Source organism: Tachypleus tridentatus, chromosome 12 (assembly GCF_004210375.1).
Source record: "Tachypleus tridentatus isolate NWPU-2018 chromosome 12, ASM421037v1, whole genome shotgun sequence".
Taxonomy (NCBI): Eukaryota; Metazoa; Arthropoda; class Merostomata; order Xiphosura; family Limulidae; genus Tachypleus; species Tachypleus tridentatus.
The window spans coordinates 13915127-13929539 of record NC_134836.1 but is presented as its reverse complement, the minus strand read 5'-3'; the positions used below and the strand labels follow the sequence as shown (position 1 = coordinate 13929539).

Below are 14413 nucleotides of genomic sequence, written 5' to 3'. Positions count from 1 at the left end.
TTAATGTGTAAGAGGATCATGCAAAATATTTTATGTTATATTTTTCTATACTATTGAAAATTAAAAAAAAAGATATTTAAATTTTAAAAGGTCTAAAATTTGTATAATATAAAATCTTACAATTCAGGCAAGCAAAAATTGTCCATCTTACCTTCTAGAGATTTTTTGCAGTACTCGCAGGTAAAATAAGGTACCCAGGGTTTGTCTTGATCCCTGACAGGCATGCCGAAATATGCCTTGTAAGCTTCACACATTTTAGCAGATGCTGTCACAGAGTACTTTTTCCCTCTTGTCTTGATAAATTGGCCACATTCATTGCAGAATGCGTCTGGAGAATGCTTGCAGCTTCTTGATGCCATCTCTGATAAAATCAGATTTGTCTATGTGTTCACTTCGGCAGCTAGAACTAAACTAAAGTGGTGAGCCCCTGTATATATATTACTATGGAAAGTTTTAGAAATTTTTCGTAAGTTCTACAACATTCTTGAAAATTCTCGTAAGATCTACAACATTCTAGAAAATTCTTTATCAACTACTCAACACTGAATCTACCTGGAATGTTCTGGAAAATGGGTAAATTTGAAAATTTCATTAACCAGGTCACAAAAGCAAAGTTTGAAGAGAAAAATAGGTCTTTTCTATTTACTTTAGGCATAAGCAATTAGGAAATAACATTTTCTGTCCAGGAACAAGAAAAAGTAAACATTTTGTTACATGGTGTTATATGTGCTTATTGTAGCTGCTTCAATTTATTATTATGATTGGTTTGTAAACGTAATTTAGAAAACACTGAGATAACGCTTTTCGTACAGTTAGTTTTATTTAAATCTCTCTTTATTCTCTAATGGAATGAACTCAAACGTTTTACCCCAAAAAAAAGTTGTTTCAACTGTAAAAGTCAGTCAGTGTGTGTTTTCTTATAGCAAAGCCACCCTGGCTTTCTGCTGAGTCCACCGAGGGGAATCGGACTCCTGATTTTTGGGTTGTAAATCTGTATACTTACCGCCGTACCAGCGGGGTACAAGTCTGTCACATCTGAAGTATTCACTTTGTTTCAAGTTTACAACACTGATTGTAACACTCTCAGACTATAAAATAGAATTTAGGAATTACGAGTTGTAATTTGAGAGTAAAAAATTGTAAATAATAATTTATCACATTTTGTGGAAGCATTATCTGCTAATTGATAGTTTGTGTGACATTATATCTTGATAAAACTGATAATTATTTTTTACAAGTCTTTATTTTAATGCTAAGTAATAGCTGGTATTCCAACTGACCTGGTAAAGCATTAGTACTGAGAGAAAGGCCGTTGTCAAGCGTAGTATAGAGCCAGTAAAGAAAGATGTGTAAGAAAGCATTATCAGGCAACTGTTCGTCAGCATAAGGTGTTATACAACCACATCTATTGTTAATAAACGATATAAAGAGCATTTCCTTTGCTAAATTTCATACAAGGCTATTCGAGTGTCATCTGCGCTAGTCGTCACTAATTAACACAAGCACCCGCCAACTAATCAAATAATGGGATTCACCGTCATTTTATAACGAATCCCAAAGCTGAAAGGGTGAGCATGTTTGATGATGCTATTCAAGCCCGCATCCCGCAAGTTCCTAGTCTATCGTCCTAGCCTACCATAACCTAACAGCGTTTCGACCGAAGTGGAGATACTATTATATTATTTTTATTTGGAAACTTGTACTTTATAATTAGTAAAAAAAACTTTATTTGTTAAAAATATATATCTCAATTTGTTGTGATTCAACGTCACATAAATTAATTTGTTCATAATTTTTTGATAAACATTTAGACCTAAACAACCCTAGACATTTTAACGCTGTGATGCAATACTTTAAACATTGCTGTGTTCTTAGGTATGATATTTCCGCGAATCAGAGGAAATGTATATCCAATTTACTGTAGCTTTTACAGATATACAGTCTTTAAATAAATATCACGTTGAATTTGTAGTAGTTTCTGAGTTGATGCGAAATTACCTGCAATTTCAAAATTTTAGGATTAATGGAAACAGACACTCATTCACAAGAACAGATTTTAGAGTTCTAAACATAGAGCCAGACAGGTCTTAAACAGTGAAACCTCAGTTTTAAGGATATTTTAATGTAACGGATTTACCGTTATATGTTTAATTTAATACTTAAGATTGTCTCAGTAGTTTTCTTTTTTCATGTGACGTATATTCGTGACTGTGTATTGCGCAAGTTCTGCCTGTTCTCAAAATGTGTAAAAGATTATTGAGAGTAAGAATTAACAATATTTGTTTTACGAAAACGCACTAAAACATTTTTGAAACTTCGAGAAACTCGCGCGATTCATATAAAAGTTGTTAGTAAAGAGACAGTACAACAAGAATATTATTACTGGACAGCTACAGTCAGTGTGCTATAGGCCTAGGAAGCTATAATGGTGATTAACGCTTATTAATTGGAAAACTAGAGAATTTGACAGGAACGTTTACAAATCAAAAATTGTTCAACTTTAGTGAATTAACTTCAGACATTTCGCCGAAAGAGTCAGCTTGTGTGAGGCCAATAGAGCTAGCTAGCTAGTTTAAGCGAGATATGACAATATCAACTCAGAATTAATTTGTTCTTCACGGACTTGGATCGTAGATAAATTATTCAGTTCTAGACCGCGTACAAGACTCAGTATAATTTGTGAGTTTCTAAAACTGTAGTATACAAACCATCATTTGTAATAAGTGTTAGTATTAACCGTTATTGTTAACTGTAATGTTTTTGTTTGTATATTAAAAAGAATTTGTGTTAAAAAAGAAAGTCGTATGTATCAATCTTGTTGGCAAATACCATACATTTGATACATGTTAACATTTAATTAACTTCTAAATTAAAATTAAATTTTCCAGTTATTTGAAATCGTAATACGTAGTATACGTGACATAATAACTCTGAGCCTCGTTGGAGATAAATTATCATACATAACATTAAGTACTAAACAAATTATAACTAGAAAATATATGAGGTTAGGGTATACTATGGGATGGGAGTGGTAGTACTTGCCCCGTCATTTTTGACGGGTTATATGCTAGTTTTTATATAAATCTCATCAAACTCCTTCTTTTAATAGCTTTACGGCAAAAAAATAAACCGATATAAGGTCATAAAACACGGGTCAAATATGAACTTACTATAAACGAAGCTAATGAATGAAGCACTGACACGATAACGAGGAACGAAGCCCCTCTGTGAGGAACTATAAAATGTTGATTGTTTTGGACTTCCGGCTTCTCTTCCCACAGCTGTTTAGATGAGAAAACGAGAAACACTGACGGAGTAGCATAATAGATTGTGCACAAAGAGAAAATTATGAAAAAACAACAACACCTTATTCAAATGTTTTAGAACGTTCCAAGAAAACCCTGATAAATCAATATACTTTCACAAGATATTTTTACGCATATTTATTCTCCGGTATTATTAACCTTCTTTATTTGTATTAAATTTAATAACTTAATGAGCTGTACAAAAAGTAGCACTGAAGCTTGTATGTATATAAATACATATATTTTTTTTTATTTTAACTCAAAAACAAGTCGAAACAAAATAAAACAAAAAACACTGCATCAAGTGAAATGATCCCAGGGTATAAACTACAATGTGGGATTATAAAATTCACTCTAGATTTTGGAGGTGACTGCGGAAGTAGCACCCACAAAGCGGTGGGGATACACAGTCTATCGGTTTGAAGCTCCATTAACCAGTCTCATATAAGAAATAAAAAATACAAAATAACAATAAATATAGAATTAGAAATAAAAACTAAGAGAGCGAGATGTGGGTGCTCAAGCCCATAACATCCCTGCAGACAGTTATGGGAAGGTGACTGTTAATTTAAATAAAAAAAACAAAGAAATAAGGTACTACCATTTGGGGGTAGGTAAGATAAAAACGTACCCTTTGATGTTAACATTCCAGCCCACCATATGGTACAAAGGCACTAACTGACAGCACAGCAAACGAACTAGACTAGCATGAAGTGTCTCATCCAGCTGTCCATACTAGTATAGTTCCCAACGACCACCCATTCACCAAGTCTACTGTGATTATCATGCTCTAAACAAGCCTTTATATGAGACAAGGTGTATACACATCCGCATAAAGTAGTGCCAAATTTTTAAATGACCCTATTTATAACTAAAAATAGTTATTAGAAAATTTAAGAGATTTTTCTAATTTTTATTTCTTTATAAAACTTTAAATAACTTTATGTGAAGTTTCTTTATTAAATCCATTAACTATTAATTTTTGTGTCAGTATTTTAACATTACTGATAAAATATTGTAGAGCATTCAATCCAAGAACTAAACTAAACCAGTACCAATGTGCAAGTAGTGAAAAGCATAACTTGCCAGACTATCCTGTAGAACAAATGCTCAGTAAGGTGCATTCTTCACACTGTTGGTTGACTTGATTCAGTCATTTCTATATTTTCATTCTTAAATCACTTTGAGAATGTATGAGATGTATTTAGGAGGCACATTGCATCTCACCTAATGGCTCCAGGCACTAAATATGGCCTGGAAAGAAGAGCTCTATCAGAAGTGGTCGAGAATGTAATTTCTATTTCTTATTCTATATCTACTGCTATTCTTTATTTCTTTACGTGAGACTAGCGAATGAAGGTAAAGACTGATAGATGGTGTATCTCCACAGCAATGTGGGCCCTACTTCCGTAGTTACCTCCAAAACCTAGGGTACATTTTATAATCCCACATTGTAGGTTGTAGCCTGGAATCTTTCCTGTTGAAGCAGCATTTTTGTTTTATTTTGTTTCGGCTTGTTTTTGAGTAAATAACAAACTAATTTAGCTGTATTTAAATACAATTTAGCTGTATTGAAATATAATTTATTTTCACTATATACATACTTGGATTTGGATATATTACTTAAATTAACTTTTACTATTAATATTTTTATTTTATTTTGTGGTTGATTTTCTTACTTTGCCACGTTTATGAAATCAATTTGAATCATTAATTTAATATGTGGGTTTAGAGCAGTATTAAACCTTCTTATAACTTGGCAATACCTTGTAAGATATCATTGACATCATAAACTTATTAGTTAAGCATATAAAACTGGTTTCATTAATTGATAACTTATATCTAAGTTCTGACTTCCATACCTTTGGTAAGAAATCATGAATAATTATACTCTACTAACAACTTACGAAAATAAAATCGAAATATGTATGTAAAAGGAATTAAACATTGCATTATACTAACGGTGTTTAATAACTACAAATAACATAGATTTGTCTAAAACTAAAGACGGGTTATTTCATTTACGCTTTGTGATCTCAGAAATTTGTTCTCATTTGTAAGTCATCTTCATATAATCATGCTATATCTATACATTAGTTAAATGTTCTATTTGTTTAATAGTTGAAAATCGTTTTATACCTAAAAAGTTATCAGGTGTTAATAATTTAAGAGCACTGTGTTAAATTACTGCGTGAACAAAGTGTTTTCTGTAATTTAGTAAAGTATGTTTTGACCCAATATTCGACGAAACAGGGGTATTTCCTTGATGATTTCCTTATTATAAACTACAACGTACTTTAGATATATTTTTTCAACTTTATGTAGGCCACTTTGCCAACATATACATCGTTTGATTAACATATCTTCAAATAGCAATTACGAAAACAAACTTTACAAAAAGTTAATCACGGCTGCTGTGATTGCTTCCTGCAGTTTGATTCCTTTTATGCTATACTTTCCTACACGATTTGGGATAGCTGCATTCAACAAATATAGAAAACTATTTAATATCACTTCCACAGAAATATGTTTAAGCATTTTTGAAAAACAAAGATAAATTACATGGCGAATGAGAAATTATGTCACGTGCTGTTCAAAATTAGACGAGAAACGGAATTTGTAAGCTGTAAATGAGGTATTAGATCCCGGTGTTTATCGCTATCTGCACATACTTCTACACAATAATTTCTTTTTAACCAAAAAAACGTGTTCTTTTTAACCAAAAAAACGTGTTCTTTTTAACCAAAAAAAAGTGTTCTTTTTAACCAAGAAAACGTGTTCTTTTTTTCTCTACTAATTTTATGTCAACTACCCACTCTTTATCAAGAACATTTTGAAGGTCTCTCTCGGTCATGTATACCAGATAATAAAGAGGATTGGTTATGTTACCCTAAGTGCACTCTCCAATCCTCCTCTCACCTAATGGGTTACAGATGGGAAGAACTACCCCCTAAATGATGATTGAATAGGGTTTAGTGGCAGAATTGTTAAACGTACAACTGTCAGGAATGTGTGCATGTTTTAAAGCATGATCCACGTATATAGATCACACAAATGTTCAAAGGGGAAAGTTTTAATAACAGTTAGACCAGAGATATAACATTTCATCAAGTATTTTTCGTAGTTCTGGAGAGAAATGTATAACAAGTAATCTGGATAAAGCATTATATGTGTATATTACATCTACGAATAAATATAAGTGTTTTTATGAAGTGGAAGGCAAAGACAAAATGTAATTGTTCCATCAGATAAACTTTGTTATTAGAGTGAAATTATGACAATGTAAAATATATGTATTTTATTCTTTCATATGATAATAACTTCTGCTCAGAGTAAACTATGCACTTCGAGCAAAACTAAAAATCAACATGGACATCAATGTAGTTAATTAAATATAGAGTCCTTACGTTTCTTATAAATATTAGAATGCATTGTTTCACCAGTTGCTTATAGCTACTTTCTTATTTTTTAAGTATAATTGACTTCTCTAAAACAAAATTCTATTTTCCATGTAATTATTAAGTGGAATTTTAAACAAGTAATGTACTATGGAGGAGTTTTAACATGGTAACATTATACCTTTTATTTCTGAAACAATATCATGTATTACACTCAACCACCTCAAGCATCAACCGTTTTATGAGATGTGGGACCTAAGAAGATAAAGGTAGGTTTCATACACAAATTCTTATGTTTATTACTTATGAAACAAATTGTTTCCTAGTAAGATTCACCTGTATTCAAAATAAGTTAGTAATATTAATCATATTATGTTTCTTGAAATCACGTAAAACAAAATGACATTAAAATGTATTTTAATACACAAATTCTTATGTTTATTACTTATGAAACAAATTGTTTCCTAGTAAGATTCACCTGTATTCAAAATAAGTTAGTAATATTAATCATATTATGTTTCTTGAAATCACGTAAAACAAAATGACATTAAAATGTATTTTTATATAATTTGATTCTTTTTTATGCAATAAACCTTGTAGGAATTCTGAAATTGAACGCGAGTCTGTGTATATTTTTTTAGATAGATGAGCTATCCACAGACAAGCGCTATATAAATATAACTCTTCTGTATAATTGCTGTCACTGCAGGAAATAAATTATCTGAGTAACATTAACATGTGTATTTCAAAACTGTTAAGCCTAAACTTCCTCCTACGAACCTGTTCGCCATGTGGTAACAACATTCTTGGATAATTCATTTTATTTCTATTTTATTTAGTACGTGCTTCATATTCATGATAGCATAACTTTAAAGAGACATCACAACAGCCACCCCATTCTAATAGCCCCACAAGTTAATTTCTTCAGTTTTGTCGTGCGTTTTTTTTTCGTCCATTCTCCTGCCTTTATTTTATTTTTACTCACCGGCACAGAGGGAGAGTACACTTATTATGATATGAATATGTCAGGTGCTGCTTTAAAATTGGAGTCCAGGAAGAACGAGGCTGAAACCAACAAAAAACAACAACAACGACATAGTTTCCTGTGTCATAACAGTGTAGCGCCAATGACAAACGTATCAACTTAAATCTCGTTACCCAACTGATACACTTTCAATCAACATCCTATTTTAAGTTCGTAGATTCTTCTGATTTTTCGTTTTCTAAACAAGTAATAAAAGTAAATATTTAGAAGATATATAAACATTCAGGGAAAGACAGTCACGTTTTTGTCTTCCGAGTTAGTTCAGTTCCTCTATATTCACTGCCACGCCATCACACACACGCACAGATATAAATAAAAATATATTCAAAGAAACTAAGTGTTCAGCGATTGTAATATTGGCTGGAACAACTTTGTTTGGCCAAGTATAGGGGTTCAGTTTAGTGAATTTATTTAAAGTGTTTTAATTTTTTTTGAAATTTTTAATACCTAACTATTATGAAGAATATATTTGGTATTTCGTTATTATGTACTGGTATTGTTACAAATAACTCAAACATTATTCCACTGTGATTATTTTTAAAAAAATTATAGTTTTGGGGCAATCACTGCCCCAAAACTCTGCTATGTATTCCGGATCCTGGATTAAAGAATTGCTGTGTTATCACCGAAAATGTATGTGATATAAAAAACATCTGCTTGTTTCTCTACCTTTAAAATCACATTGAGCTTTTGATGTGGAGTCTGAAACATAAATATTTATGATGTACAAGTTGTTAAAACGATGTGGAATCTGAATCATGCATAATTGTAATGTAAAAATTGTTAAAGATTCAATTTATAGCTACCATAAAGAGAGAACCCGACGGATGTAACAACTGCTCATATACGAATACATGCCTAGCAATTTACTGCGTGTGATGTTTCCTGTCAAAACTTTCGGTTATGAAAAGCTGGTACATTTATACTCAGATCATCTTTCAAATGTACGATTATAATCGTTACTAGTTTCCTTATTGTACTGGCATTAAGCCTAAACGTTAGTTGTTCTATTAACTGTAACTATTTCATATCGCTAAGGTATATGTTTTATATATCTCTCAAATATGGCATGCTGTGTTAAAGAAACGACAAGCATCTATAGAAAATCGAGAAATTCCATGGCTTGTTATTAAATGAAGGCTAAAAGTCATATTTTCATATATATACTATTATAAGACCTGAAGAAGACTTTTCATTTAATTAAATAGTTTAATAAACTCATGCTTTCCATAAAACTTGTAGATTTAGAACTTCGAAGAATACTTACATTAACTCTGAAATATGACGATTGTATAAACCTTCCTGAGGAATCTAGAGAAATTTACTTCTGAAACGTGGGTAACTTTAACGATCACAACTTCTAATTAAAGTATTCGTTGTCTTAGAATTAACACTTTTTTTTTCATCTGGAAGTAAAATAATTTCACGATAAAGCATTATTGTCTATAGTTATTGTCAAAATGATTAATCATTTTTTACATCTGAAGAAAGGGAAAGTATCACGGCACAACTTCATTGCCTGTAGTTATTGCTTGAATGATTAACGCTGGTTTATGGATCTATATACTGTGAGCATTATTTTTGATATTCTAAATAATTCATCTTTCTGAGAGTTACATGTTCACAGTTACCAATAAGCCATTACTCATTATATTACAAAATCGTTTGAAATGGCCTTAAAAGCAACTGTTTGTAAATCTTACAAGCAGCGAAACAATCACATTCAGTAAATCATCAGTCAATTTGAATAACTTGAAAATGCTTATATTATTACGAAACGGTTATACGAGAAAACGTGTTGGAGTATTTATTGGATCTCCAAAAAATTCACGAAATATTGAAATGCAATTTGAAATGAAATAGTAAACAAATTAATCATGCAATTATTATCATTGAATGATACGAAAATTGACAACATTTCTGAACGAACTTTACTTAAACTACATATGTTTGACACAGCATTGAAGCTGAACTGCTGAAGACTTAACCTGTTGGTTCGTATTAACCACCTCCTTGTTACACCTCTTAACAGTTTTCTAGTAGCATTTTACACACAAAAACCCATTAATAACCGTCACAGACGTGGACTGCATTCATTTTTATTTCTCAACTTTATTCATCAGGTAACTTTAACAATTACAACTTCTAATTAAAGCTTTCATTGTCTTAGATTTAATACACCTGGAAGTAAAAGAATTCCACGATAAAATATTATTGTCTACAATTATTGTCAAAATGATTAATCATTTTTTTACATCTGCAGAAAGAGAGTGTATCACAACTTCTTTGCCTATAGTCATTGTTTGAATTATTAACGCTGGTTTATGGATCTATAAACTGTGAGCATTATTTTTGAAATTCTAGATAATTAATCTTTCTGAGAGTTACATGTTCACAGTTACCAACTTGATAAATGATACTTCATCTAGTGTGTATAATCGTATTTTGAATAACACTTTAATACCTTTAAAAGTTATGATAGTATCGTTCGCCACACCGAATCGGTAAGATCAAATGCTTCTATTTAACGTATTAGATCGTTATATCACGAAAAAACGGTGGAAGTGTCGTCACAGTAAACTCTGAGTGCTACAGTTATATGTTCATCAAATTGCATTTATTTTATATAGCACTTACTGGTTTAAAACATTATCATAATCACTTGGAAAAAAAAACTCGAATCTTGCATTTGTTTTTGTAAATATCTTTCAATACTTCACCATATTAGCATTTACTCAAACACCCTATTGATAATTCACGGTATTCTTTACGTCTAGCTGGTAACAACAGTTCTGTGCCATAAAATCTGATTGGTGGTTATTACTTACAGCCAACACAGTCAACTTATTTTTATGTTAACTGCAGTGTATGCGGTACGTGTTCAGATATAACCATCCCCTAAAGGCACAGTGATTTACGGATAGCAACATTTATTAATATTAGTACATTTTACAGAATTTCTTACCATTGTATTATTTCTTCTTTGGTCGGATATTGAGCTAAAAGTTACCGTAAAACTTGTTCTATTCTACCTGATACAATAATTACAAAGTTCTATTCGCTAATTTCATGTCGTAGGACATTCTTGCATTTAGTTGCTCCATCAGTATCAAAACAAGCAAAGAAACAACATAAAACTTTTACAATTTTTCTTCGTTAAAAATTAATTTAAGTTTCATAGAAATAGTTTAAGTATTGCATATATAGCAAAACATATTTTTGTACTTACAAAACAACCATGCAGAATTGCCAGTCAAGTAAGTAACAGTTGCAAATTGCAGGGTGGCCTTTAGTTTGGTCTTTCACTATTCAACAACGTAATACGCTCCTGAATTCCGTGCAGCGTAAGAGTCTGTTCCACGAGTCTAATATAGGCTAGTGCTAGAGCGAGATGTGCGGGCTTTTTTAGTTCAAAATGTTTGCGGTCGATGAAATAATCGAGAGGGCGGAACGCGAGTATTTGCTTTGTCTTCGAACACAGAGGATATTACAATAGGCTAAAGCCACCAATGATAATCAAGTCGAAGCTCACTGGCAAATAGAAAAGTACGAGAAGATAACGGAAGTAGCTGATAGGCTAAGGCAGATTGTTATACGCTCGGGAGAAAAAGACGTCTGATTCTTCGTCTCGTTCTATGATGTGCGTTATACGGTACACGCAGTTGGAATGTTGGTCTTGAGCATCTTTCTTACATAAGACAGAGCACGCGCTGTAACGTCATCCAAGTGCGTTATGAAGGAACGTACGTGAGTGTGAATTGATGGTTGGAGTCTGATTATTTACCAGAACGGAAAAACTGATGAGCGCTGCCACACTTTAATATTTATGTTAAAATAATGAATATTACAAAGCTAGTTTTTCGGTTAAACTGTTTTCTATATTTGACCTTTGGTTCAAAAAAAGAATACACCATACAAATAATTTTAAAATGTGGTGTTTATTAATTAATTTTATCAAGCAATTTGAAAACTGATTGTAAAAATTCTTTGGAAAAGCAGGTTTTTCGTGAAAAGTATTTTTCTTATTTTAGATTGTGTTTACCTTGTTAGAAGCAACTTAGTATAAAACAGTGTACATGAGTGAAACAAATAAGAAAAATAATACAAGAAACATTAACGCCAAATGTTTTTGTATATATAAATGGAAATAAGAAAGAAATCTACTTTCAATCTCATCACTTTCAATACATTAGAAATTACTCACATAACACTGTCATTTTTAATTAATTTCTTTCATTCATATGATTACTCAATATTGACGACTTTTTAACTTCGACATGATACAGTTCAAGCATAATTTATATCTAAGTGAAAAGAGGCGACCGTAGAGGTCGCTCGCTTTGACATTGGAATGACATGAATTTAAATAGACATATCCAGCTTGTAGATATCTGAAACGTCACTTGCTTTAGCATGTCTTGAAACCCAACAGCATACACCAAGGTAATATGTTATGTTCTGTTAGCTGGTGAACTCCCTGCTGAAAGATGTTTAGCTGTAAGTGTTAAATCAATTAAATTCAAAGTAGTTTAACGTAATCGTCATGGTTTAAAATCTAGTTCCACACTAGTCATTAGTGTTAAAGGATAAAGGAAAGTGTTTAGGCGAAAACATGTTTTTGAAAAAGTTCCAGAGGCGTTTCTCCCAGTTCTGTTGTACGTAATGCTTTTCAGTATATTAAATAACAACTTAATTAATTTTTGAAAAATACTCTTGCTTAATATCTCAGAAATCGAAAGCGACTGAAATACTTACAATAGAAAATGTAAGCATTTGCGCGTCTGAAATGGCATTGATATCTTTCAGGAACACCAATAATAACAAACACTCGCAACAGTAGACGTTTGTACCATACGAGAGCGTGCGATGTTGCTTTTATTATGAACTGATTTCAGGTACTTTCTTGTTTATTATATTCTATAATCTAGAAATTATCTGTTTTCAGGGGTTCATTGAGCTCTTTGAATCTTGCGTATTGCAGCTGCTGGGTGTTTTGCATTAATGAGGAAAATCATCGGGAAAGAATGGAGTGACGAAGACATAATTCTAGAATAAAATATTAACTCTAATTAAAGCCATATCAGTAGGTTTTTTGGTACTTTTTATTAATTCTTTCACGTTATTGTAAACAGTAAATTTTAAATCTATAATTCCAGTAGCGATATAAAAAAGTAACACATGCAGAATTCATTTTTTGTTACTCCATTTACAAAGAAAGAACAGAAGATTTACACAACATTAGTGGGCAGCAATCGGCTGTAACCGAGTTGATACTTCACCGAATTAAAAACAGAGAAAAGACTGAATTAGACTAATCATCCGAGAGGAGTCAAATATATCAGGAGAACATACACATAATTAGCCTTATAATGTTCTAACATGATATATTAATATCAATTCAATAATGAAAAACAACAATCCGTCCTTAACATCAACTGAAAAGTCAGAGTAGGTTAAAAAGTAAGTCTGTCGCTTATTGATAGTCCATCATCCCACATCTGTTACTGTTCGTTGTTCTCATTTACTGTACTACTTGCATTTGAAAAAAACTTGCAACTGTATGACGAATATTTTGAGGTTTGTACAAATTTGTCAATGTGATGTTACACTCCACATAAAATGTGGTTCAACTCGTTATATAACTGGAAAGTTCTGTAACTTTTATCCGTAGAACAAATGTTGGTATATACTTAACACTAGCTGCTATAAAGCAAAAGTTATTTTAAAATTATAGCGTTTTAAATGTATCATTAAATAAAAAGACTTATCATTTTATTAATCTGCTTTTTAAGTCAATGCATTGGGTTGAGACATCCTTCCTGCTTACAATAACAATATTTGTTTTGTTTTAATGCTTACCAAGTTGATACCACACGAGGCAGGAAAAACAGTCAGAAAAAATGATAGTTTTTTTGCAATTTTTAATAAAATGTTTTGAGAACTAATCAGTTCTGAAATAGCAATCTGCTTCTCTCAGTGCAAAACCGACATAAACTTTTAAAATATGAATAATATCCTTTATAACTGTCCTCAAAAATAAAGATTCGTCAACACTTTTGGTGAGAAAATAACTTAAGAGAATGGATAAATAGTATCTTAGGACGGCTGGTATGGGTATAGTATCTTAGGACGGCTTTTACCAAAATAAAGCAGAGAACAACGTTCGACCTTCTTATTTAACAAAAGATGACAGTGAAAAAATGACCAACATTTGGAAAATCTTATAACAAAACACAACATTCCAGCAAACACCAAATTTATTCAAAAACCAGGTACAAAACTAAAGTACATACTGTGTAAAAACTATATTTATAAGCATAAAGTACATACTGTGTAAAAACTACACTTATAAGCACAACACCAACATTATTTATAAAATACAATGCAACAACTGCCTCGACTTCTATATTGGAGAAAAAAGTAGAAAAATGGAAACCAGATTGAAGGAACACATACACACACACACAAAAACACCTTCACACGTTTTTGAGCACTACGAATCAAATAAACACAACATAACCATAGAAGATATCCAGATACTAAGTAGGGAAACAAACATAAAGAAACGCAAAATCAAAGAAGCGCTACTTATACAATAACTCAAACCATAATTAAACCAAAATAAAGGCGCACCTTTATACCTATACTAAGTAATAACCTAACAT

At 31.7% G+C, this 14413-nt stretch overlaps 1 protein-coding gene across 11 annotated transcripts in view; it reads right to left on the bottom strand.

Moving 5' to 3' along the window:
- LOC143234868 (uncharacterized) overlaps positions 1 to 11501 on the bottom strand; it is a 128040-nt gene extending 116539 nt beyond the window's left edge. For 7 of the 11 annotated variants that reach the window (XM_076472558.1, XM_076472559.1, XM_076472560.1 and 4 more), the window contains exon 1: positions 3937 to 4075. In XM_076472558.1, coding sequence (XP_076328673.1) covers positions 3937 to 3965 — 29 coding nt within the window. In that variant the 5' untranslated portion in view covers positions 3966 to 4075. Of the gene's footprint in view, positions 1 to 3936; positions 4076 to 10977 lie in introns of those variants that run through there. The other 4 variants (XM_076472565.1, XM_076472567.1, XM_076472566.1 and 1 more) reach the window with 4 other exon arrangements.
- Between the last annotated feature and the right edge of the window lie 2912 nt (positions 11502 to 14413).